General features: G+C 44.7%; 1 protein-coding gene across 1 annotated transcript; it reads right to left on the minus strand.

The window, feature by feature from the left end:
• Positions 1-1,062: 1,062 nt before the first annotated feature.
• Positions 1,063-25,243, minus strand: LOC117365351 (cytochrome b-c1 complex subunit 10). The gene is made up of 3 exons (XM_033955692.1): positions 24,736-25,243; positions 17,026-17,161; positions 1,063-1,826 (listed from the first exon to the last, which is right to left on the minus strand). Exons 1-2 carry the CDS (start codon positions 24,783-24,785, stop codon positions 17,041-17,043), a joined length of 171 nt encoding a protein of 56 aa, XP_033811583.1. The 5' UTR covers positions 24,786-25,243; the 3' UTR covers positions 1,063-1,826; positions 17,026-17,040.

The following is a 25,243-nucleotide window of genomic DNA, read 5'->3' on the forward strand; positions in this document are numbered from 1 at the left end:
AGGGAAAACATACAATCCATTTAAAGAGATATTTCTTATTCACATTGGAGTTTGGAAACTTTATGCTGAAGACAAAAACTCTTAGAAAAACAGACTTGCACCAGTTTGTTTCTACAGACAAATCTTAGATATACTTAACACTTCTGAATATTTGCATCTTACATGAACAGCCATCCTATTTCACTGAAAATAATGTTACATTTTTAGTTCTTGCACATCTTTTGTTCAAGTTACACTGATTTAGCAAGAGTGGCTTAATCTTTTTATTGCAGTCATTCTTTCCCTCCTAAAGCCTTACTTAGAACTGTTGGCGCTCCCCTAAAAAAGAGGGAAAAAGGTTGTTTCCTCTATAATGGGGTTCCCCCCAATACCACCCACAATGGGAGCGCCAACAGTTCTAAGTAAAGTGGGGTGTTCCCTCCCTCCCTCAGAGCGCTTTAAAATAGTGTTTCAATCCAGCACGCTGATGTCCTGCGCGCAATTGTCTCGATCGGTTTAGTCTATGTACCCTTCAAACAGTATTTTATTGTATATATTTTAATATGATAAGAGTCATACAAGACCTATACATGGTTTACAAAGATGAATAGTAATTTCAACAAGACTGAATGACCATCTCTAGACCTACCTTGATTTGATTTTACATATTTAGGGAAATCACAGCTTTTTTTCCCCTGGAACTCTCAGCTTTTCCTATCTTCTTAGAATGCATATCAAAAACCAATTTGAAATTATATATCTCTCTCAGACACACATACATACAAAATAGCAATTCCCGAGATCCCTTTTAAAGCTAGAAGAGAAAGGAAATGAAGCCTATTTAAATGAGATTTAAGGAAGGAAATCTATCTGCAGAGTTCTATTACAGTTGTCCTCAATATAATGTTACAGCTTTCAATTAGCACAGTATTCTAACATCTAAAAAGAATGTTGTTGTTTTTTAAATTAAAAAATAAAATTAAGCTAGGTCTAGAATAGCATAAACTCAATACCCAAAGTCTCCCAACAAAAAAGAGACTATGAACACTTCTTTTTCCCTATGTACTTCAAATGAGATGGCAATGAGTAACCAATTATTTTATTATATAGCACAGGTATACATGTTGGATGACTGTGCTATAACCCAGCATCCTGTCTGACAATGCAATGGATGAACAGCAAGGTATCACAAACTAGTTGTGGAAACTTATTTTTCAGTGCTCCAATATTCTTTTAAAGTCATTTAAAAATTTAAAAACTAAACTGAGCTATAATGATGTTTAACAATCCATGAAGAAGAATTATTACTTAGGGAAAATATGCAAAAGGATTGCGCTCATGCTCACTACTGGCTGAGACATATAGGTATGTCTGAAAGTAGTTTTCTCTATTCATATTCTCCTAGAGGCACTACCATATTTTAATAACCAGTTTATCAGCATCATCATGGCATGAACTTTTGGGTATCACTGGCAATCTACCACCAATTACCATTTGATTTGGGCAGTGCAGGAAATTACTAAATCATGCAGTCACTGATCCTTTGCTATCCAATTAATAGCAGCTCTTGCAGCAAAACACACAAAACTGGAAACAAAGAACAATTATTTTACTATACTTAAATCAGTTTTAAAATATTTATATTACATGATATGAAATTACAAATATGTAAAAAGCTGGCACGCTTTGAGGGATTACTTTTATTTAACAGAAATGCACCTGAACTGAAAACAAATAACCAAGGATCAGAATATCAGCACATCCATTGCCAAGTGTCCTACTGATAGCGTGAGACTTTCTTTACATCTCCAACTCCAAGATCCCAATCCAGGCAAGAAGACATGTCCCTATAACAAAACAAGAGAATAAAATGTATACGCAGAGTTACTGATAAAACATTGTAAAAGGGAATAATTATATCAAGGATGAATAAAACATTGAATACTGGAAAGACTGAATTTCTCTAGAAATTACTGGTACAGCACAAGTTTGGTTATGCTAGAATGGCATTTTTACACTGGAGCACCATAGGTCCTGTATGGTAGTCAAAATAAAGGGCCTCTTTTACAAAGCCATTTAGTACTGGCCGCTGTGGTAACTGCCCTGAAGTCCATACAGATTTAAAGAGCTTTGGGGCTGTTGCCACATAGCTTTGTCAAAAAAAAAAAAAAAGCGGCAAAATCACTTGGCCATTCTTTAAGTTTGGGTTTACATCCAAGCCAGTACCAAAATAGTTTCTCTATCCCAGAGAGCTTTCAGTCTAAGCTGTATCTAAGAAATGAAGGATAAAGTAAGCGACTTGCCAAAGGATAGTCAGAGAGGTAAAAGCCTTATTTGCACACTGTCCAATTTATAGACCTTTTTTCTGCTAGATCAGGGTGTCAAACTCAGGCCCGCAGGGTAATTAAATTTAGACAAATTACAAATATGAATATGAGCTTGAGGGTAAAGGGGGAGGGGAAAGTTAATAAGTACAACATTAAAAACAAATTAAAGGAAAGAAGGGGAGGGGGATAAAAACCAGGAATGGGGATCGCTTCTTAAAAGCAGTTTGTGTTTATACTGCTAGCTGTTGGAAAGGAAATAGTTAGACGCTATGGTATGCGTCTTGGAATAAGAATGTTTTTAGTTTAGTCTTGAATTTGTCGAGTGAATTTTCGAGGCAGAGTTGAGGTGGCATGGCATTCCATAATGTAGTAAAATTCTTGGATGGAAGGTATGGTCAGTAAATTTTGATCAGCCCATCTAAGGGTCTGGGAAGAGCAAAAGAGGATGATGAGTTTATCAAGAAAAGATGGGAGACGCGAAAGTTTGATTTTAAAGACCAGCATTAAAGTTTTATAGGTGATGAAGTGGGTGATGGGTAGCCAGTGAGCTTCTTGCAGAAGAGGAGTGACATGATCATATTTCCCAATCTTATAGATAAGTTTGATTGCCATATTTTGAATGAGCTGCAGACGACGTAATTCTTTTTGAATAATTCCATTATATAGAGAGTTGCAGTAATCTAAATGAGAATGACCAGTGAGTGAATGAGGGCTGTGATAGCATCAGTTTCAAGAATTGAGATTAAAGAACGAATGAGCCGAAGTTTGTGGAAACAAATTTTTACAACGGAGTTTATCTGGTCATGGAAGGTTAAATCTTTGTCTAGAATAACTCCGAGCAATTTTATTTTTTATTCCATTTTTACTGGGCAAGATTTAATAAAGATTTGTCCATTTATCATTTCATTGTTCCTGCTTGGGAAGAGTATACTTCAGGATTTATTGATGTTGAGGGAAAGATAGTGGACAATGGGATGGAGGGAGGGAAGGAACAGAAAGGGAGAGAAGTTGGACACAAGGGATGGTGTGGATTATGTGGCGGACCCTTTATGATCTCATTAGAGCTCTTCGTAAAGTCTCTGCTTATGCAGTGTCTGTGCACCGAACACTTTGGATTCGTTTTTGGGCTGGGGACACTGCCTCTATGAGCAGGCTTCTTTTCAAGGGCCAGCTTTTTTGGTAAAGATCTAGATGTCCTCATCGCTAGTGTTGCCGAGGGCCACCTTAAGTCTCTCCCTATGAACCAGTTTACTGGCCCATCGGGAGGGGATTGTAGTACTTTTGTTCCTCCCACAGGTGTCATCAGGGATCTGCAGGTTCTTCCTACCAGAGATATTCCCAGGACTACACTGCCCTCCCCTCCTCCCCCCCCCCCCCCCCGCATTACAAAATTTCTATTCCAGGCATCACTCAGGCCTCAGGTTCCCGTGCAGTGGCTGCATTGAAAAAGCCCCGATGCCGCTAGGGGTCTGGTGGGACTTCATCACATCGGAGGCTGACTTAGTTCAATGAGGAGTGGTCTTGACTTTCATCGGATCCATGGGTGCCGGCCATCATTCAGGAGGGGCGCAAGTTATACCTCTTTTGCCTGCCTCCTGATTTGTTTTTGGACTCCGGCAAGTCAGCCGAACAGGAGTCCAGGGTCAGCAATATTCTGCAAAGTCTCTTAGCCATCGGAGCGATGGAACCCATTTCAGAACACGAAACAACATCAGGCCATAGAAAGGCTCAGAGGACTGGAGACCCATTCTGGATCTACAATCGGTCAATTGTGTCTTGCGGATTCCTCATTTCTGAATGGTAACAGAGCAGACAGTGATAGCTGCGGTCTCTCAAGAAGAGTTTCTGGCATCCTTGGATCTCACAGAGGCTTACCTCCATATTCCAATATACCCAGAGCATTGCAGGTTTCCGCATTTTCCCTGTTCTGCAAGTTATTTCCAGATTGCAGCTCTGCCCTTTGGCCTCGTGACGGCACCCCACACTTTCCCCAAGATGATGGTAGTTTTTGCTGCTTTTCTCCACTGACAGGGGGTCCAGGTCCATCCTTTATTGGAAAACTGGTTACTCCAGAATCTGTCTTGCCAGGAGTGCGACAGTGTGGTGAGACAGGGAGGGGAGGGGAAGGGGGAGGAGGGGTCTCTGCTGCAAGCGTTACCAACTTCAGGAAGAGCCGTTTGACACCCTCCCAATCCCTGGAGTATCTGGGCCTTCTCTTTGACACAGACAAGGTTATGTGTTTCTTCCCGAGGCACTCTGACAGAAGCTTCAACAATGGATCAGAACTTTCATGGACTGTCTGGAACCCACGGCCTGGCATTATCTGTAGGTTCTGTGGTCTATGGCAGCCTTGGAGGCGGTCCCCTGGTGCAGAGAACACAAGCGCCTTTTACAAGAGTCCCTCCTTTCTCGGGGGTCTCCACAGCGTCATCCCCTTCAGATGCCGCTCCTCTGGACAGAGCCAGCTCGCAGCAGTTTGAGCTGGTGACTTTAGGGGGAGGCTCTCCGTCAGGGCAGGCTTTTATAGATATCAAAGTGGATGACTTATGACAGATGCCAGCCTGTTGGGGTGGGGTGCTCACTGCGGGGATTGTTACCTTCAGGAAGGAAAAGCGGTGCAGGGGTTTCGTCAGCCGTAAGCCAGAAGTCATTATGCCATTGTATAGATCCATGGTGAGACCCCACCTGGAATACTGTGTGCAATTCTGGAGGCCGCATTATCGCAAGGATGTGCTGAGACTGGAGTCGGTTCAGAGAATGGCCACCCGGATGGTCTCTGGACTCAAGGATCTCCCATATGAGGAACGGCTAGACAGATTGCGGCTGTATTCGCTCGAGGAGCGCAGAGAGAGGGGGGACATGATCGAGACGTTCAAGTATCTCACGGGCCGCATCGAGACTGAGGAAGATATCTTCTTTTTCAGGGGTCCCGCGACAACAAGGGGGTATCCGTGGAAAATCAGAGGCGGGAAACTACGAGGTGACACCAGGAAATTCTTTTTCACTGAAAGGGTGGTTGATCGCTGGAATAGTCTTCCACTGCAGGTGATTGAGGCCAGTAGCGTGCCTGATTTTAAAGCCAAATGGGATCGACACATGGGATCTATTCACAGGGCAAAGGTAGGGGAGGGACAGTAGGGTGGGCAGACTTGATGGGCCGTGGCCCTTATCTGCCGTCTATTTCTATGTTTCTATGTCTTCTCTAACAACACCATGATGGTGGCATACGCAATTCATCAAGGGGGCACTAGAAGTACTCCCTTGGGCCAGGAGGCTCGCATGTTGTTTTGCTGGGCAGAAGCACTTCTTCTGTCTCTCTCAGTGGCCTATGTGGCAGGAGTCAATGTTCAAGCAGACTTCCTCAACCAACAGATCTTGGACCTAGGAGAATGGTCCCTATCGCAGCAGGTGCTCTGTCTGTGCAATGCTGGAGTTAACCCCAGGTAGACTTGATGGCTTCAGCAGAGAATTCAAAGGGCAGGTATTTTTTTCAGTCGATGAATGCAGTGTGGAAGCCTAGGGCTTGATACCTTGGTTCAGCCCTGGCCAGTTCATGAGTTCCTGTATGTGTTCCCTAAGTGGCATCTGGTCAGTCAGGTTATCTGCCGGATAGCAACGCATCCCAGCCTAGTGATTCTAGTAGCTCCAGATTGGCCTCGTCACCCTAGGTATGCGGAACTCATCTGTCTTCAGTGGGACAAGCTCTGGCTACTTCTTCATTGATGTCTTCTCAGTCAGGGGCCAGTGCCCATGGAGAAACCAAGGTGCTTTGATCTTCCGGAGTGGCACTTGAGGGTTCAGCCTTGATGAAACATGGTTATTCGGATATAGTTATCTCAATTCTTTTGCACTCGAAGAAACCCTCTATATGGCTTCTTATGCCAAAGCCTGGAAGGCTTTCAAATAGTGGTGTGCTAAGGATGAGGTAGAGCCTGAGAGGGCTCCCATTTCGGTGGTCCTGGCTTTTCTTCAGGAATCCACCTAATTAATTATCAATAGAAGTTCATTTAAATCCCAATGTAGTAAATTCAACAAATCACCAGGTATTAGATAAATACTTAATAAGATTCTATTTAAAACATATTTGTGAGTTGTGCATAAATGCTCAGTACCCAATCTCCTGCATTGGAGCCGCATAGAAACTAATGAGATAAACGATGGAAACTTTTTCACTTGCACGATAGTGGAATCCTACAGAGCTGCATTTAAACGGCAATAAATTATGCTGGAACTGAGGATGGTGTCATGAAGAAAGATAAGTGCCTCTATAAGTTTTTGATAGAGGTTTAAGAAAAGAATACAAGATACTAGTCTCACCCTATGTAAGAACAAGATAAAAGAATGGACTTGTAAGTGCAATGAGGGGCTCTTATTAGTCTCTATGCGGCTCCAATGTAGGAGTTTGGGTACTGAGCACTTATGCACAACTCACAAATATGTTTTAAATAGAATCAAGTATTTATCTAATACCCGGTGATTTGGTGAATATTTTCTTCAGGAAGGCCTAAACAAAGGTCTGGCAATGGTCTCCCTTAAAGCTCCAGTTGTAGGCCTTTCATGTTTTCGAATGCACAGAGGTGCTTGTTCAATTCCTGCTCATCCGGACGTGACCAGATTTAAGAAAGGGGCTCTTCGTTTGCGTCCTCCCTTGCGTCTTCCTTTCTCTTCGTGGAATTTTTAATGTCATTTTGCAGAGTTTTGGAGAGGCCCCATTCGAATCACTGAAGGATGCTTTTCCATCTGGATCTAATGAACAAAACTGTTTTTCTGGTCGCCATTGTCTTGGCACAGCATTTAACGGAGCTTCGGGCTCTTTCGTGCAGGGAACCTTTTTGCCGTATTATGAATGCAGATGTTATTCTCCGTACTGTACCTTCCTTTCTGCCGAAGGTGGTATCAGCCTTCCATGTCAACCAGGAGATTTGGTTTCCTACATTTCATCACTCAGGTTTGGAGTGCGAAGATCAGATCTTACGCAAGTTGGATGTCCAGAGAGACTTGCTCCACTATTTGGAGAGGACTTATGGTTTCAGGCTGTCAGATCACCTTTTTTGTCCTGACTGCTGCTCCTCACCGTGGTTGGCTGGTATTCAAGTCTTTGATCATTCGATGGATTCGAATGGTTAATACCTTCCATCGTGCCTCATAGCAGCTCCCCTAACCTGTAAGATAATTTGCCAAGTGCTGTACATTTGGAACAACATTTCTTTTTAGATAAACCCATATTTTATGTATCTTTGAACCCTTTACCATACATACAAATACCCATTTGTGTATTATTTTGCTGCACCCATAGCCTCTTGGAAGTGGATCCAGGACAAAAACAGATTATGTCTTTACCTTGATAATATATTTTCCAGTAGATAGGTATGTCATTCTGGATAAGCAGAGTTATCTCCCCATGGCTGCAAGCCATATGCAGAAGGAATCTGCTCTGGATTTTTTCTGTGCTCCTCCTACTTCACTGGGAGCTCTACTGCCACCTGTAGTTAGTACCCAAGCATGCAAGAGCTCTATCAAAATTATGTGAAGTAAGGACAGAAATGGGAAATTTCCCAAACCAATCAACTGTTCTGCTCAAACAAAACATTTGAACATCCAACAGAAGCATCAAAGGAGCTCAGGTAGTACCCCTGTAGATGCTAGAAACATACAGTATTCTTCAGGGCCAATAGGGCTAACTGACATTCAAATTACAGCTTTGGAGAAGAATAAACAGAATGAGACAGTAGACAGGCACAGGAAGGACAGGACAGGGGTCCAAAATGGCACACTTATCTACTGGAAAATATCATCAAGGTTAAGGACATAAATCTATTTTTCAGGTGCAAGCGGGATATACAAAAGCAGTCCCAGAAATCTGTGAGCTGACTGAGCCAGCCCGTAATATGGAGGAACTAAAGGCAGAGTCCTCTCGTGCCATAACGCCCACTCTGTTCAATTTAAAATGTGCAACTATAACATTTAAAATCTTTTTAGAAAATCATTAAAAAATTTTTCTACATTCCGAAACTCATTAAATTTAACTTTTTACACTCTTAAATAACTTTTCTCAAAGTGGATTTGATTGGTCTCGCGTATGGAATGAAAGATTAGGTTTTTTTGCCTCTGCTAATCTTCCTTCTTGTAAATCTTCTCTTGAGGCTGAACTCGTGAGATATTGTATCCTTTGTAGCCTTGGCTTCAGGGCTAATAAAACTTGTTCCCTCCCCTTTAGGTTATCTACCTGGGAGCTTCCTGTCATGCTCAGTTAGTAGTAAAGCCAGGTAGATCTAGCACAAACAAGAAAAAGAGGGTGCGGGAACTGCCGTTACCAGTCAATTCTGCTCATGAGTACATCACACAAGGAACCACGGCCAAAAGACCAACTGTAATCAAACTATAAATTTGAACATTTATAAACTACAGAACATAGTAAAGTTACCTAATGAAGACACACACAGCCTAAAGATCAGATGGGACACCACCCAGGAATCCCTCCAACCATGAAACCTTATATAAGGTCATGCGTCTAAATCTTAGTGAAGCTGGTCAAAAGACCAGTTACCAGCTTACCAGTTACTGAAGAGGCAACCTGCAAATCAGACAAAACAGATGGGTGGATTTTCAGCCTCCAGAGGAGATTTACAAGAAGGAAGATTAGCAGAGATAAGAAACCTAATCTTTCATTCTTATATAATCCCTTTGGAAGCTGAACTTGTGGGACATATCAAAGCAGTCCCAATTCTCATGGAGGACCAGATGAGCTTGCTGCCAGAATGGAAGCGCCAAATGCCGTTTTACCCCTAGCTGTCACATCAAGCCGGTAAAACCTGGTAAAAGTATGAAGTGAAGCCCATGTGGCCACCCTACAAATCTCCTCAGGCGAGACCGGATGAGATGCAGCCCACGAGTAAGCCATTCCTCTGGTAGAGTGAGCCTTCACAAGGGGAGGATTCTTCCCTGCCACCAAATAGGCTGCAAAAATGGCCGCACGTATCCAACGCAAGATAGTAGCCTTGGAAGTAGGCCGACCCTAGCGCGCAGGGCCCGCAAGGACAAAGAGGCGGAAATCATTAGTGGCCTCCAGGTATCTCAAAAGGAGACGCCACACATCCAGAGACCGCAAAACACACTCCTTAGACTTGGAACCTGAAGGAACAAAGGCTGGCAGCCAAACTTCCTGGCTGACGTGGAAAGAGAAAACTACTTTCAGTAGAAAAGAAGGCAGTGTCCTCAAAATCACCGCAGACTCTGACACTCTCTGCGACAAAGTGACCACCACCAGAAAAACGGTCTTAACTAAGATGTTTCAGAGAGATCCCATCCAGTGGTTCATGGGGGGGACGAGTCAGGGAGTGCAGGACCAAATTCAGGTTCCATGTCAAACAAGGCAGTCGCAAGGGACGCCACAGCCTCCCTGCCTCCCTCAAGAACTGGACAACGTCCAGGTGAGATACCAGAAAACCCCTGAACGAAGAGGGAAAACAGGAAAGTCCTGCAAACTGGGCACAGAGAGACCACCATACCCTTCCTGAGGCCAGCCTGCAGGAAGTCCAGAACATGAGCTACCGATGGTACCAAAGGGTCCACCTAAACCTCCGCACACCAAGCTTGAAAGCACCTCCAGGCTTTTGCGTAGGCTGACACAGTTGCTTTCCGCTTGCTCTGAAGGAGCGTGGTGATAACCGCAGAGGAATAACTCCTGGCCATCAAGGCCCCTCGCTCAAGCACCAGGATGTAAGATCAAAGCAGTCCGGATCTTGAAGTGCAATGTGAGCAACCTTTGATGGCAAGGAAGACACAGACCCCTCTCCAAGTCAACCTCAGAAGGTCTGCTTATCAAGATCTTCTGGGCCAGCCCGGAGCCACAAGGATAACCGGACCCCGAGAGGACAACCAGCGCAGCATGTGCCCTATCATGGGCCATGGGGGAAAAACGTACAGAAGTTTCCCTTCGGGCCAAGGTTGAACCAGAGCATCGAGTCCTTTGCTACCAACCTCCTGTCGGCAGCTGAAGAACCTGTCCACCTCCTGTTCTTTAAAGACACCATCAGATTGAAGGTGGGACGACCACAGTGGCACACTTCGGCCTCGAATGCCAGCCCAGAGAGGGACCATTCTCCCTGGTCTAGTCAGATGACTGAGAAAGTCGGCCTGAATGTTGTCTATGCCGGCCACATGAGCCGCGGACAAAGTCAACAGATGACGCTCCACCCAAGCAAAGAGCATCCGAGCACAGCAGGGGACTCCTCGTGCCCTCTTGACTGTTGACATCGGCAACAGCTGTCGCATTGTCAGAGAACACACAGATGGCCTTCCGGTGGAGACTCCCTTGAAATCTCAGCAGAGCTAACCGGATCACTCGCAGCTCCAGTTGATTGATCGACCATCTGCTCACCCTCGCCGTCCAGCGGCCCTGGACTGGAACAGACAAGCAAACTGCTCCCCAGCTTTAGAGACTCGCATACGTAGTCAGGGTCACCCAGTCCAAGACCCGCAGAGGGAGCTCTTTGTTCAGAGTGACCGGGTTCAACCACCAAGGCATACTGCTGTGCGCCGTTGCCAACCAAGGCAGTTTCACCCCCAGCGCATTTCTCTGGGGATTCCACCGCATCAGAAGGGATAACTGAAGAGGATGTAGGTGAGCTCTCACCCAACGGAATCACATCTATGGTCGCCACCATGAGACCCAGCACCTGCAGATACTGCCAAGCCGTTGATGCTGGAACCGCTAACATGTCCCGATTTGCACTCCTGAGTTTGAGTTTACTGGATTCTGGAAGAAACACCGGACTCCCAGGTACTCCAAGTCCTGTGTCGGCTCGAGGCGACTCTTCTTCAGATTGACCAGCCATCTGAGACTTTCCAGACCAAAGATACCATTTAGCGAACCACCAAGCGGCCCTGCACCTTCGAGGGAGCTCTGATTAGCCATTCGTCAAGGTAGAGATGTACTAGCACACCCAGTAATCGCAGATAGGCAGCCACCACCACGATTTTGGTGAATGATCCGGCCGCCGACGTCAAACCGAAAGGTAATGCAGCAAACTGGAAATGCCTCCCAAAAACATGAAAAATCAGGAACCTCTGATTCGAAAATATTGGGATGTGGAGGTACATTTCCATGAGATCCAAGGAAGCCAAAAACTCCCCGGGCACCACTGCTGCCATTACAGAACACACCGTTTCCTTCCGGAAACGCGGAACTCGCAGGAATGCGTTTACTGCTTTCAGGTCCAGAATTGGTCTGCAATCTTCAGAATCTTTCTTTGGCACGATGAAATAAATAGAGTATCTCCCGGGCCCAAGTCTTCCCTTGGGACCGGCTCTATGGCCACCAGATCCAGTAACTGGCGCACCGTAGCGAACACCTTGCTGGCCCTGTCCAGATTTCCCTCGGGAGAGGACAGGAAGAAGTCCTCCGGCAGCCGGAAGAACTGTAGTTGAAGGCCCTCCCTGAGTACCCCTAGGACCCATTTGTTTGAGGTTATCTTTAGCCATTCCGGAAGGAAGGTCGAAAGCCGCCCAGGCTTCGCCAGAGACCTGGCGTCATAATTTTCTTTTGGGAGGGACAGGTCGGGAGTTGGAAGACTGTTGGCGCGTTGCACCTCCAAAGCGAGGTCTGGAGAATGCTCCGAAATGCTGTCCCACCGCAGGGGGTCCGGCATACTGTGTGGTTCGCCGGAAGGGACGAATAATCAGCCGTGCTGTCCCCCTGGTCGGGTGAAGTCTAGAGCCAGGAAGCACCTTAGGCTTATGGTCTTGCACACTGGCCATAAGGTCATTCAAACCCTGGCCAAACAAGAGCAAACCTTAAAAAGGCAACTTGCTCAGCGTAGCCTTGGATTAAGAACCACCCGACCACTGGCGAATCCATAACATTCTCCTTGCAGAAACTGAATAAGCTCCAAGCTTAGCAAAATCTTTCAAGATAAGAGTGCGTCTGCCAAGTAACTCATCCCAGAAACCAGGAAGTTGAGGTCCCGAAGGATAACCTCCTCAGGATCCTGACGGAGTTTGGTATGACATGCCAGGGCCACAAAGGAAGTGGTCGCCGCAGTTTGCATTCCTGCCAAAGTGGAATCAAAAAGACGCTTCGTGACAAAATTCACTCTTCTGTCCTGGACATCCTTCAGGACAGCTCCTCCTTCTGAGGGCAAAGAGGTACGTTTGGTGACCTGAGCCACTGCCGAATCCACCTTCGGCGAGACTAAGCGCTTAGAAAATTCCAATGCAATGGGATACAACTTAGCTATGGCCATAGCGCACTTCAGAGGACTCTCCAGGGCCTCCCAAACCTCCAAGAGCATTTCTGCCAAGTCTGCGTGGTCCAGAAATACAGCGGAAAGTGGGGGCTTAGAACTCATGAAGGAACACTCTGCCTGAACCACTGAGTCTAAATCAAATTTCACTGTCCGCAGGGACTCTGAGATAAGATCAGGGAGGCAGCTGGACTTAAAAAGCCTGCGCTCCGCCTGATCCTCTCCCAGATCGTGGAAATCAGTGTTCTGGGAATCCCCTAGATCTGCTAAGCTAGCTACATCAGCGGACCCCGCTGAAGAGCTATACGACAGCAACGGCATAGAAATTGATGCAGGCACGGAGGCAATAGCGGAGAACTGATGCTGGCTTTCAGGTGGACCAGCAAGGGAGCAAATGGACATGCTGGCATCCAAAGGCTGAATAGACTGCCACACCACATAGTCCGTTTTTCTCATGAAAGCGTGATGCATCATATCCACAAATTCTGGCGGAAAATAGTCACTGGTGGCAAGATCCGAACTGTGGGTTCAGTTTTGGAATGTTTAGAAGACTTATGAGACTTTTCCCCAGAACTGCGCTTGTTTTGCGGAAGTGCCCTCCTCGCCTAAATTTGGCATCCCAGATGCTGGAATTGCATCTCCAGTGGAATTGGAGGAAAGCAGGGCCACTCCAGAGGAGGATAGTGCAGGATTCGTGCACAGTTCACGTCCCTCGCAGGCTGCTGCACATAGAATACACGGCTGCAAATCCACCAGCTGTTTGCCACATTTACTGCATAAATCCATGCCATCCTGTCCTGAGGTAGCCATCTGTGAAGTCTGGAGCAATAACAAAGCTTCTAAGTCCAAAAAATATACTTTTGAAAACTTTAAAGAAAATCCAAGTTGGCCATCGTGGGTACAGATTTTGCCCTAAAACTACCCTGGAAAAACGCAGGGAACCACAAAAAATGATGATTTTACAGGAGGGGGGGGGGGGGAGGAACCAGGGCATGCAGGGAAACCACCCAAAACCCCGATTTCAATAATCCCCAAAACTCTGACTCACAGACACCTGAGACATGTGCTGCAATGAAAGTCTATGGCAGCCTGCAATATACAGTACAAGCAAGGAGATCAGTACCTCAGGAGCTGATTAAACGGGATTTTTCAGGTCTTCTGACCGCCTCATCTTCCCTGGCACCACAGATCACAACCACCAGGACCCCTCAGGGAAATTAGGGAAGACACGCGGTCCAGTTCCGATCCTGGTGTACCTCCACGGAACCGCAGCAGATCGCATTCTACCCCTTTGTGGACGAACCGGGGAGAGATGGCTCCCAATTTCAGAGACCCGATCCAATCTGCAGGCTGTCTAGAGCAGTGTTTTTCAACCTTTTTTGGGCAAAGGCACACTTGTTTCATGAAAAAAATCACGAGGCACACCACCATTAGAAAATGTTAAAAAATTTAACTCTGTGCCTATATTGACTATATATTCTCTTGAATAGGAATCAAATAAACACAAAGAAAGTATTTTATAATTACTTTATTATGAAATATTAAGTAAACAGAATAGTGAAAAATTATTAAATACTTTATTCAGTGCGAAACCTGGGCCTGTTTGGCTGAACACAAAGCTGATATTCTGGCTGGAATCGAAGAAAGACACACACGTAGCTCTTCGTCAACAGCCGTTCCCTTCACCGCCCCGTCACCGCCATCCCTTTCACCGCCCCGTCACCGCCACTGCCATCCCATTCACCGCCCCGTCACCGTCCCCGCTGCATCCATATAAGCCTTAGTACTGTAATATTTAGCTTATTCCTGTCTTATAAATCAAAGTTCCTGCTGCTGAACTAGAGAAAGAGATGTTCAGCTGGCAGGGCTTTGTTTATAAATTTTTATCAACACAACTAATATACTATTTTATCCTAAAGCAAAAAATAAATAAATAAATATAATTTTTTTTTCTACCTTTGTTGTCTGGTTTCTGCTTTCCATATCTTCTCATTCAATTCCTTCCATCCACTGTGTGTCTTCTCTCTACGTCTTCCATTTGCTGTTACTGTGCCTCTCCCTTCACCCCCCCCCCCCCCAATTGGTCTATAACCCATCTTCTTCCCTCCGCTCCCCCATAGTCTGGCATCTGTCTTCTTCCCACTCCGTCTTCCACATTTCCCTTCGGGGTCTGTTCCTCTCCACCCTCCTTCAATGTCTGTCCTATTCCTTTCCACCACCACCCTTCCCTCCCTCCTTTACCATCTATTCCTTTCTACTACCCTTCAGCTCCTCTCACGTGGCTTATCTATCTACCTTCCTCCCTCTTATTTTCATGGCACGTTACAATGTAATTTGTGCAAGCCACTGGAGCCTGCGAGCTCGGTCCCTGTCCCATCCCCACAAACCATCTCGCTTCTGTGCTCCTATTTTCTCCATTTCTAATATCTCCCCTATGTATCTGTCATTGCCCCCCCCCCGTGTCCATATACCATCCCCATGGCATGTCCCCTTTATGTCTCTGTCCCTATGCCCCATGCACATAATTTCCCCTCTTTCTGTTACCTTCCTGTGTCCAGATTTCCCCTATCTTCCTCTTCCATACCAGTGTGTCTCTTCTTTTCAACCCCATCTAGCTTTTTTCCCTCTTTCTTCCTCCCCCCCCTGCTTCTAGCATCTGGCTCACCTGCCTGTCCTTCTCTTTCTTTCCTGCTGTGGGTTTTTCTTTCCGTCTTCATCCCCTTGGCCCAGAATCCTTTTCCCTTTCACTCCCTCCTTCCAATTTGAGCCGGGAACACGAGCGATCGCACGGTCCCCGCAGCCACCACTCGCCTGCCCAATCGATCCTACTGTTTAGCCAGCTCTCTCCCTTCGCCTCACCTTAGTTTGTAGGTTTTGTTTTTCGGCGACATGCACGCGCGGCTGCTCAGTGTTCAATCTTCTGCTCTGCTGCAACTTCCTGTTTCCGGTTGCGTCAGAGCAGAAGATCGAAACTGAACAGCAGCGGGGACCGGGGGAGTCTCATGGGAGCGCGTGCAGGACCTGGCCTGAGGCCTAATCAGTGTCTGCACCGTACGGCACACCAGGCAACATCTCGCGGCACACTAGTGTGCCGCGGAACAGCGGTTGAAAAACACTGGTCTAGAGGGCTTACTGCAGTTTAAGCTTACAGAGCACCCTCCAGAAGCAGACAAAATTTAAAATGTCTGCAATCTCCTGCCGAAGGATCACTCCCAGAGTTGATCCGCAGCACATGGGCAAACCTGCGAAACAAATCAAATAAAGACTAGGAATTGAAAACAAATCACGAGCAGAATAAACCGATTTCACCCATGCAGCGAGGCTGCAGGAACAAACTGAGCATGACAGGAAGCTCCCAGGAAGATAGCCTAAATGGAAGGAAACAAGTTTTATTAGCCCTGCAGCCGAGGCTACAAAGGATACAAGATCCCACGAGTTCAGCGTCCAGAGGGATTGTACAAAAAGACGTGTTAGGTTTAAGTTACTTTGTCTTCAACCTTTTGCGTAAACCAAGTCAAGCTTCTGAATTAGAAGGATTAGATTAGATGGAAAGGAGAAGAATCACTGCCTCATGCTGGAAATGCCTCTTTGCCAGTCAGACACGGTGTCTGACCTTACCCCCACGGACCGACAGACTAACAGAAGGAGGTAGGTGATAAATGCAGCTGGCACCCTGCGAGACACCACTCAGCCTCCTATAGATGCCTAACAGCCTGAACTCTAACCCCTGCTAAGCAGGTGAGGGATTAAAGTGGGAATGGCCCCGAGATCCAAAATACTTGTATAGGCTGGTCAACAAGTACCACCAGAGATTGGCCTGTCAGCTGCAGACCAGAGTCTACTACTTCCCTATGCAGGCAAAGCTGAAACCAAGATGAAAGCTCCGAGCACTGAAAACACTGAATAAAAGTTGAAAACACCGAATAAAATAAGAAAAAGGGAGAGCAAACAGAATCACTCCTTCCGACTCAAGTGCAGGTGGCAGTAGAGCTCCTGGTGAAGTAGGAGGATCACAGAAAAAAATCTGGAATGGATTCCTTCTGTAAATGGCTCATGGCCATGGGAGATAACCCTGCTTGTCCAGAATGACACGCTTATTGTACTGGAATAGTTATTACAGCAGGGTACAACTTGCAAAGAAACTATTCATCACCTGCAAATTTTTCTCAAAAATTTGTCATATTTCAGTTTAGAGTCAGCTTCATCACAAAAATGGTTAAAACAGATCACTGTCTTGGAACATAAACATTTATAAGGTGGGCTAATAAATCCCAATACACAACCTCCCATCTTTCCATTATTTTGAATCCAGCATGTACCAGTTTCTAGTAGGAATGGATTGTTTGCAATGAAATTTTTTTCGCCAATCATAGAGTGCATTATTGACATTCACTTTGGAAAAAAGAAAACAAACAAACAAAAAAAAATTTGGCATCCAAACCTACATCCTGGTTCAATGTACTACAAAGACTTACCATCAAACAGGTGATTTAATCATCAGTCTTAAACTTGCCATTGATGTATGGAACATAGTCCAGTATGAGCCTCCAGTCAGTAGCCCATATGAGCCCCACACCTCCAACAGCACTCCAGGTGGCAAGAATAGGCATCCTGCAGAAGGGGAAAATAAACTTTAAATAGGTTTAGTTCACAAAGATATGAATTTAATTTCAGGATTATATACCAGAACATGTTCCACTAGCAGCAGTGAGGCACAATACATACATAGTAACAGTAGCACCTAAAAAAATGTTTCCCATCATAAAAAAGAACCTGAAGAGGAAAAACAATTCTTACAAATGTAGCTTTAGGTTTGGCACTGAAACAGTAGTATTTGTTTTATTTATTTGTGAAGGAAACCAAGTTGATAGTGGCTCCACCATACTGCTCAATTCCAATATGCTCCAGGATCAGTCGAGCAAAAGTATCAATTCCTTTGGAGGAAACCCCCCCCCCCCCCCCCGAAAGATTTGGAAGAGTTGGCCTAGTGATAAATTGATATGTAAGGGCTCCCAGTTCAATACATGCTGTTGGTACTTAGGTTGTAAGTGCCTTCTTTCAGGGAATAAATTTACATACCTGTATATAATTATATTGAAAGATTAGGTTTCTTACCTCTGCTAATCTTCCTTCTTGTAAATATCTTCTGGAGGCTGAACTCATGGGTTCTTGTATGTCTGATAGCGTCTGCTCCAGGGTTACTAAAAGTTGTTCCCTCCCCTTTGCGCTACCTGCCCGGGAGCTTCCCGTCATGCTCAGTTAGTAGAAAAGCCAGGTAGATCTATGACAACAGGAAAGAGAAGAAAAGAGAGGGCACGGGAACTCCCACCACCACACTAAAAACTACGGCCAAAAAAAGCCAACTGTAATTAAACACAATGTAAACATTATAAAACTGCAAAACATAGGAAATTTATGGAACGTGGACCCAGCCTGAAGGGCAGGGCGGGGCGCCCTCCGCCCCCCCCCCCCGGGGGACCCCACCAACCCCTAAACCTTATCAAGGGGAATACGCATGTAATTCTTAATGAGGCTGGTCAAAGACAGAAATGTAGCTTACCAGTTACTGAAGAGGCGACCTGCAAATTGGACAAAACAGATGGGCGGGAGTTCAGCCTCCAGAGGAGATCTATAAGAAGGAAGATTAGCAGAGGTAAGAAACCTAATCTTTCAATCTTGTACAATCCCTCTGAAAGATGAACTTGTGGGATGTATCAAAGCAACCCCAAATCTCTGGGGGGGAGGGGGGGCTGATGAGCCTGCCACAATAACAGAAGTGCCAAAGGCTGTATCACCCTTAGCAGTCACATCAAGCCAGTAAAACCTTGGAAAGGTATGTAGGGAAGCCCACATAGCCACCCAAGAAATCTCCTCAGGTGAGCACGCATGAGATTCAGCCCACGAGGAAGCCATTCCTCTGGTAGAGTGAGCATTCAACTCAAGGGGAGGCTTCTTCCCCGCCGCTACATAGGCCGTGGAAATGGCCGTAAGTATCCAACGTGAAATGGAAGCCTAGGAAGCAGGCTGACCCTGACGTGCGGGGCCCGCCAGGATAAACCGATGGTCCAACAGACTGAAGTAGTTAGTGGCCTCTAGATATCTCAAAATGAGATGCCGTACATCCAGAGACCGCAAAACACGATCCTGAGACTTGGAACCCAAAGGAACAAAGGCTGGCAAACAAACTTCCTGGTTGATGTGGAAAGTGGAAACCACTTTCGGAAGAGAAGGCAGACTCCTCAAAATCACCGCAGACTTCGTAATGCAAAAAAAGGGACCTCTGCACGACAAAACCTGAAACTCTGATACTTACTGTGCCGATGTGACCACCCACCAGGAAGACGGTCTTAATGGTAAGAACTTAGAGAGATCCCATCCAGGGGTTCATAGGGCAGACGAGTTAAGGAGCGTAGGACCAAATTTAGGTTGCACAATGGTTCCAAGACAGTCCCTAAGGGAAGCCACAGCCTCCCAGCCCCCCTCAAAAACTGGACGCCTGGGTGAGACGCCAGAGAACCCCTGAATGAAGAAGGGTCCACCTGAACCCCCGCACACCAAGCCTGAAAACACCTCCAGGCTTTCACGTAGGCCAATACAGTTGATTTTCCGCTTGCTCTGCAGACGTGCAACGATAACCGTAGAGGAATAACCCATGGCCGCCCAGGCTGTCCGCTCAAGAGCCAGGCCGTAAGTCCAAAGCGGTCCGGATCTTGAAGTGTAATTGACCCCTGCGTGAGCAACTTCTGATGGCAAGGAAGACGCAGACCCCCTCTCAGAGGACAATCTCACAAGGTCTGCGTACCAAGGTCTCCTAAGCCAGTCTGGAACCACAAGGATCACCGGACCCCTGTGAGAGGATACCTGGTGCAGCACTCGCCCTATCATAGGCCACGGGGGAAAAACTTGAGTACCTGATTGTAAAACCACTTAGATAATCTTGATAGGCGGTATATAAAAACCTAATAAACTTGGAAAAACGTACAGAAGTTCCCTTTTGGGCCAAGGATGAACCAGAGCGTCGAGTCTTTTGCTACCGACCTCCCGTCGTCGGCTGAAAAATCTGCCTACCTTCCTGTTCTGAGCAGACACCATCAGATCAAAGGTAGGACGATACCAGCGGCGCACTATGGTTTCCAATGCCAGCCCATTTTCTATGGTCCAGAGTCTGATGACTGAGAAAGTCTGCGGACAAGGCCAACAGATGTTGTTCCGCCCAAGCCCAGCAGGACACTCCTTGTACCCAACAGCCGTTGCACTGTCTGAGAACCCATGGACAGCCTTCCGGTGGAGACACCTGTGAAATCTCAGCAGAGCAAACCGGATCGCTCGCAACTCCAGTCGATTGATGGACCATCTGCTCTCCTGCGCCGTCCAGCGGCCCTGGACCGACATGCAAACTACACCCCAGTTGGAGAGACTCGTGTCCATGGTTAGGATCACCCAGTCCAAGACCCACAGAGGGAGCCCTTTGCTCAGAGTGACCGGGTTCAACCACAACATACTGCTGCGGTTGTCACAATGAGACCCAACACCTGTAGGTACTGCCAGGCCGTCGGGGCCGAGACCACTAACACATCTCGAATTGCACTCCTGAGTTTGAGTTTTCTGGATTCTGGAAGAAATACCCGGTTCAGCTCCTTGTGTAACCAGATTCCCAGGTACTCCAAGTTCTCTTCTTCAGATTGATCACCCATCTGAGATGTTCCAGCAAGCCATCCACCGCTTTTACGGTATGAATCCTTGCCATCCTGTCCTGAGGTGGCCATCTGTGAAGTTTGGAACAAAAACGAAGCTTCTAAGTCCAAAAAATATAGTTTAAAATTTTTTAAAGAAAATCCAAGATGGCCGCTGAGGGTGCTGATTTTGACTAAGAACGTGGTTTTAGGATTTTACAGGGCATGCAGGGAAACCACCCAAAACTCCAATTTGAGCATCCCCCAAAATTGGCAAACTCTGTGACTCAGACACCACAGAGACATGTGCTGCAAAGAAAGTCTATGGCAACCTGCAATACACAGTACAAGCAAGGAGATCAGTACCTCAGGAGCTGATTAAACTGGATTTTTCAAGTCTTCTGATTGCCTCATCTTCCCCATCACCACAGATCACGACCACCAGGACCCCTTAGGGAAATTAGGGAAGACACATGGTCCAGTTCCGATCCTGGCGTACCTCCACGGAACTGCAGCAGCCTGCGCTCTACCCCTTTGCAGATGAACCAGGGGAGAGATGGCTCCTGATCCTGGAGACCTGATCCAATCTGCAGGCCATGCAGAGGCCTTACTGCAGGTTAAGCTTACAGAGCACCCTCCAGAAGCAGACAAAATTTAAGATGTCCGCGATCTTCTGCTGAAGGATCACTTTCTCAGCACGTGGGCAAACCCACGAAATCTAAAAAAAAAAAAAGACTAGGAATTGAAAATAAATCACAAGCAGAATAGACTGATTTCAACCATGCAGAGAAGCTGCAGGATCAAAACTGAGCATGACAGGAAGCTCCTGGACAGGAAGCCCAAAGGGGAGGGAACAACTTTTAGTAACCCTGCAGCAGAAGCTATCAGACATACAAGAACCCATGAGTTCAGCCTCCAGAGGGATTGTACAAGAATGTGTGTACTGTATATGATTGTGTATCAAAGTGTTACATTTTGTAAAATAGATTGTCTTCAATCTATATATCAGAGAAACGCTATATAAATGTGTAACTACTAAAAATGTCTTTTTGTTTTATTAGGTGGTGCTCAGTGTTTTTAGCTCTATAAATAAAATTGGCAATACCACTCTTAGTTCACAATGTTGTTGAATCAATATCTAAAATATATTCAGTTGACCAAACAGCACAATAGTTCAAGTTAAATTTTCTGTGAGAGTATAGCTCAAACTTCAGATTGGAAGGGTGTATATTCTCTTACCCTTCCTAACTCTTTTCACAGTAAATAGTACAATGTTTATAGATCCTCAGAAGTACCTCCTAGCACTCATACAAATTCATTGTGTCAGACTTTATGTACTACTTCTTCACCGGATCTTCCATACTTTGCTATTAAATTTATAAATACTTTTTTCCACCTTAGTGTATAAATAGTTTAAATACTTAGCTTAAAACTTGTGGTCATGCTTTCAGGGATTTATACCGACAACATGTTTCACCTGAAGGTGTTTTATCAAGGCACCATAACCCTTTCTATCGTTTAACGCCGCTGTACCCAACCACTGAATAGTTAATTCAAGATTGACTGCTTTTATTATAATATGGGCTACTTCCCCCTTGCCTGAGATAAAGGATGTTTATATCTACTAAAGGATACGATATGGTTTTTCCCCCCTCTGGGACCATCTGAATTTTCAGCGTTGTGATTTTTTAGAGTTTTTACGTAGAAGTATATGAATGATAAGAGATTTTGAATTATGAAAAACTTTGCAATTTATATCATGTTTTTTCAGTTCCCCTCGACCCTGAAGAAAATTTCTGTTTGAAACATGCATGTCAGGAGAGGTGGCATTGATGAAATTTGAGAGCTTACCACTATTAAGACAATGAATTGAAAAGAAATATAAATGAAATTTAAATGAAATAAACAATGACCTATTGAAGCTAAGAGCTGGTTTTAAAACACGTTAGAAATAAAAAAAGTGGACTGATGAAGACTTGTTGCAGCTAGTAATATATTAATGTCTATCTACATTCTGAAGGTCCATTCAAAAATATAAATAAAGAATTAGGGCTTCTTTTACGAAGGTGTGCTAGTGGTTTTATCACACGCACCGGATTAGCGCACACTAGCCAAAAATCTACCGCCTGCTCAAAAGGAGGTGGTAGCAGCTAGCACGTTAAAGCCCTAGTACACCTTTGAAAAAGGAGCCCTTAGCCTCTTATCTGCATATGTGGTGCCACTGAGAATGTGCGGGCATCATATAGCTTTACGTTTGATATAATAAGATTTCTGGAACAACAGTTAGTGCTATTTATATGTGGTGAAATCGTTAAGCACTAACTTTTTGGCATTAGTTCTGAGCTATTGTAAAATATAATCAGAACATTACTTATCTATAAGGTTTGAATGGTACAAGCTTATGATGCTAGGTTGCAACATTTCCCAATTAGAGAAAGACATGGGTATGGGTACATGCACTTAACTGTGGGGCGGGGACAAATTTTGTCTTCATGTCATTCTCTAAAAGCTTGCGACTAGTATCAATATGTAAAAACTTAAACACATCACAGACAATTGGCAAGCAAGTTCAATGATTAAAATAAAACTGCAGAAGCTGCTTTTGAATTTAAATGAACTACTATTAAATGACATCATTTGCGTCTTGTCTGTAAATGACATCATTTGTGTCTTGTCTGTTTGTCACTAGTCTTATCTGCTGATCAGACTCCTAACATCTGCAACATCCTTCCATCTTGTGCCTAGCTGCTGAAGCATCTTACTATTACTGCAACAGATTCATCCATTGTTGCTGGCATCAAGGAGCATTTCCAACATTTAAGACACCTATTTTCCTGTTCATCCAGTATACAGTGTAGGTTCTCTTCTACAGTACATCAGAAAACTGAATCTTTGGGAAGGTTGTACAAAAACCAGATTGAAATGGAAAGCTCTATTTGCGATTTATAAACAGTTATACAGAATATTGTCCTTTTATACTTTAACAAAAAGATTTAAATATAATAAGTGTTGGAGGTTAGTACAAATGAGAACAGAGTATGGAGACAGGGCAGGAAGCCTGCAAGGATGAGGACAAACTTTGTTCCCATGTCAATCTCTATTCCCGATCACCAATGAAATATCCACAAAAGGTTGCATACCAAATCTTATATTAAATGTCCAAAAGTAGCTTCTCCTTTATTCTTCCTCAACACAAAATCATGTTTTACAAACCAATTAAATCCTGAAGTAGCAGTTTGTGAAACACAATTTCATGTTGAGAAAGAATAAAGGAGAAACTATTTTTGGATATTTAATAGAAGATTTGGTATGTAACATACTTTGTGGATATATCACTAGTGATCATAAAGTCTGACAACCTAACACCACAAGATTGTACCGGTCAAGCCTTATAAATAAGTACAGCTGTTCGAGGTCTGTGCAGATGAGGCCAGAGCCTACAGGGACAAATTTTCCTGTTCATCCAGTGCACAGTGTAGGTTCTCTTCTACAGTACATCCATGTCTGAAAGACAATGCAATTATCTTCGTAGATCTTCCTGTGTCAATTCTGTACTAATAAGACTTTTCACTGAGCATTGCTTAATAGAAGAAAAAACACTTTTTTTTAAAGTAGTATCACATATTTATGTATTGCATTTGTCTAGCATATAGATTGTTAAATGCTGTAAAATGGATTATCTTTTTTTTTTTTAGTAAATTAGTGTACTATTTATGGATTCAGTTAAGGAATGCAAAAGTAAGAAATATCAGGAGCACACTCTTTCATACCAAGCAGCTCATTATAAGAAAGATCTTTGATCACTATTACTTAGATCCAGTTCTTATGAACATTTTAGAAAACTGTTGAAAAACTTTTCTGTTTACAAAATTTCTGACTAATTAGATCCTGTTGTATTCTCCACGACACAATATGTACTTTACCATAACCTTTTGTTAAACGCATGAAACTTATGGTTATGCGGTCTAGAAATTTGTTGTTATGTACTGCCAATTTTTGTGATAAGATTGTATACTGGCAAAGCCTTCTTGTGCATTTCACTCTGCAAAGTTGAAAGTATATTTATGTAATTTATGTAGATATGTATTTATTTATTTAATATTGATGAGGCCTGACAATGGAGTATGAAATATCTTCCCAATGTCACAAAGAGTACAGCGTATCAATGGGGATCCTCAGCCGCTGCTCTAACCTCTAAACTACTCTTCTAACTCGCATACTAACTGGAGAGCTTGTACTAGGGAGAGGGAATTGAATTTCAGCCCGAGTTTTACAACATACTGTTGCCAGTGTTCTACATATCACAAATTTAGGTACTCCCTATCCTTTTCTCTCTACCTACCGCCCCTCCCTCCCGGTGCCGAAGGTTACACATAACCGAAATTAAGCCCGGGGGAAGGTGCAGGCAACTCCGACGGGCTCCCCGCCTTCAAGCAGCAGCCCTCGGTTCTTCTCTCTCGTCTTCAACAGAGAGAAGGAACCTCCAGGCTTTAGGCCCACCTCCCTTCTCACCAGTTCTTGGCCAGCTGCTGATACCGCGGTCCCAGAAACTTGCTAATCATGGCGAAACCCAGCTTCGCCTGTCCAAAGTGACTCCCTCAGCGGACTTCCAGAAAAATGGCTTCCGTCAGGACCCCAACGTAGCCGTGGGGCTGCCCGTCGCCTGCCTGTCTCCACCTGGCATAGGGTTGAAAACGACGATAGAAATAAATCAAAATGAACCGAAGTTTCTGACGAGCGGACAGTCTGTAAGCAGAATAGGCGTCGGTTCTAGCCTTCAACTCAACTTTATTGAAAATGCCAAAATAAGCAAACAGAAAGAGGTAATTGAAGAGTCGAGAGGAAGGCCATCATGCCTAAATTGTTTGGTGCTTTTTGAAATAGGCAATGAAACGGTTGAAGTGTTTTCCCTCTCCAGAACCGCGGGTCAGGCCCCAGCGTTTCTGACTTCCTTTAGGGCAGGCGAGCTTTCAACCTTGTATCCATTGTTTAACTCCCTTGGACATTTATTATATATTTA

The sequence above is a fragment of the Geotrypetes seraphini genome, chromosome 8 (assembly GCF_902459505.1).
Source record: "Geotrypetes seraphini chromosome 8, aGeoSer1.1, whole genome shotgun sequence".
In the NCBI taxonomy this organism is placed as follows: domain Eukaryota; kingdom Metazoa; phylum Chordata; class Amphibia; order Gymnophiona; family Dermophiidae; genus Geotrypetes; species Geotrypetes seraphini.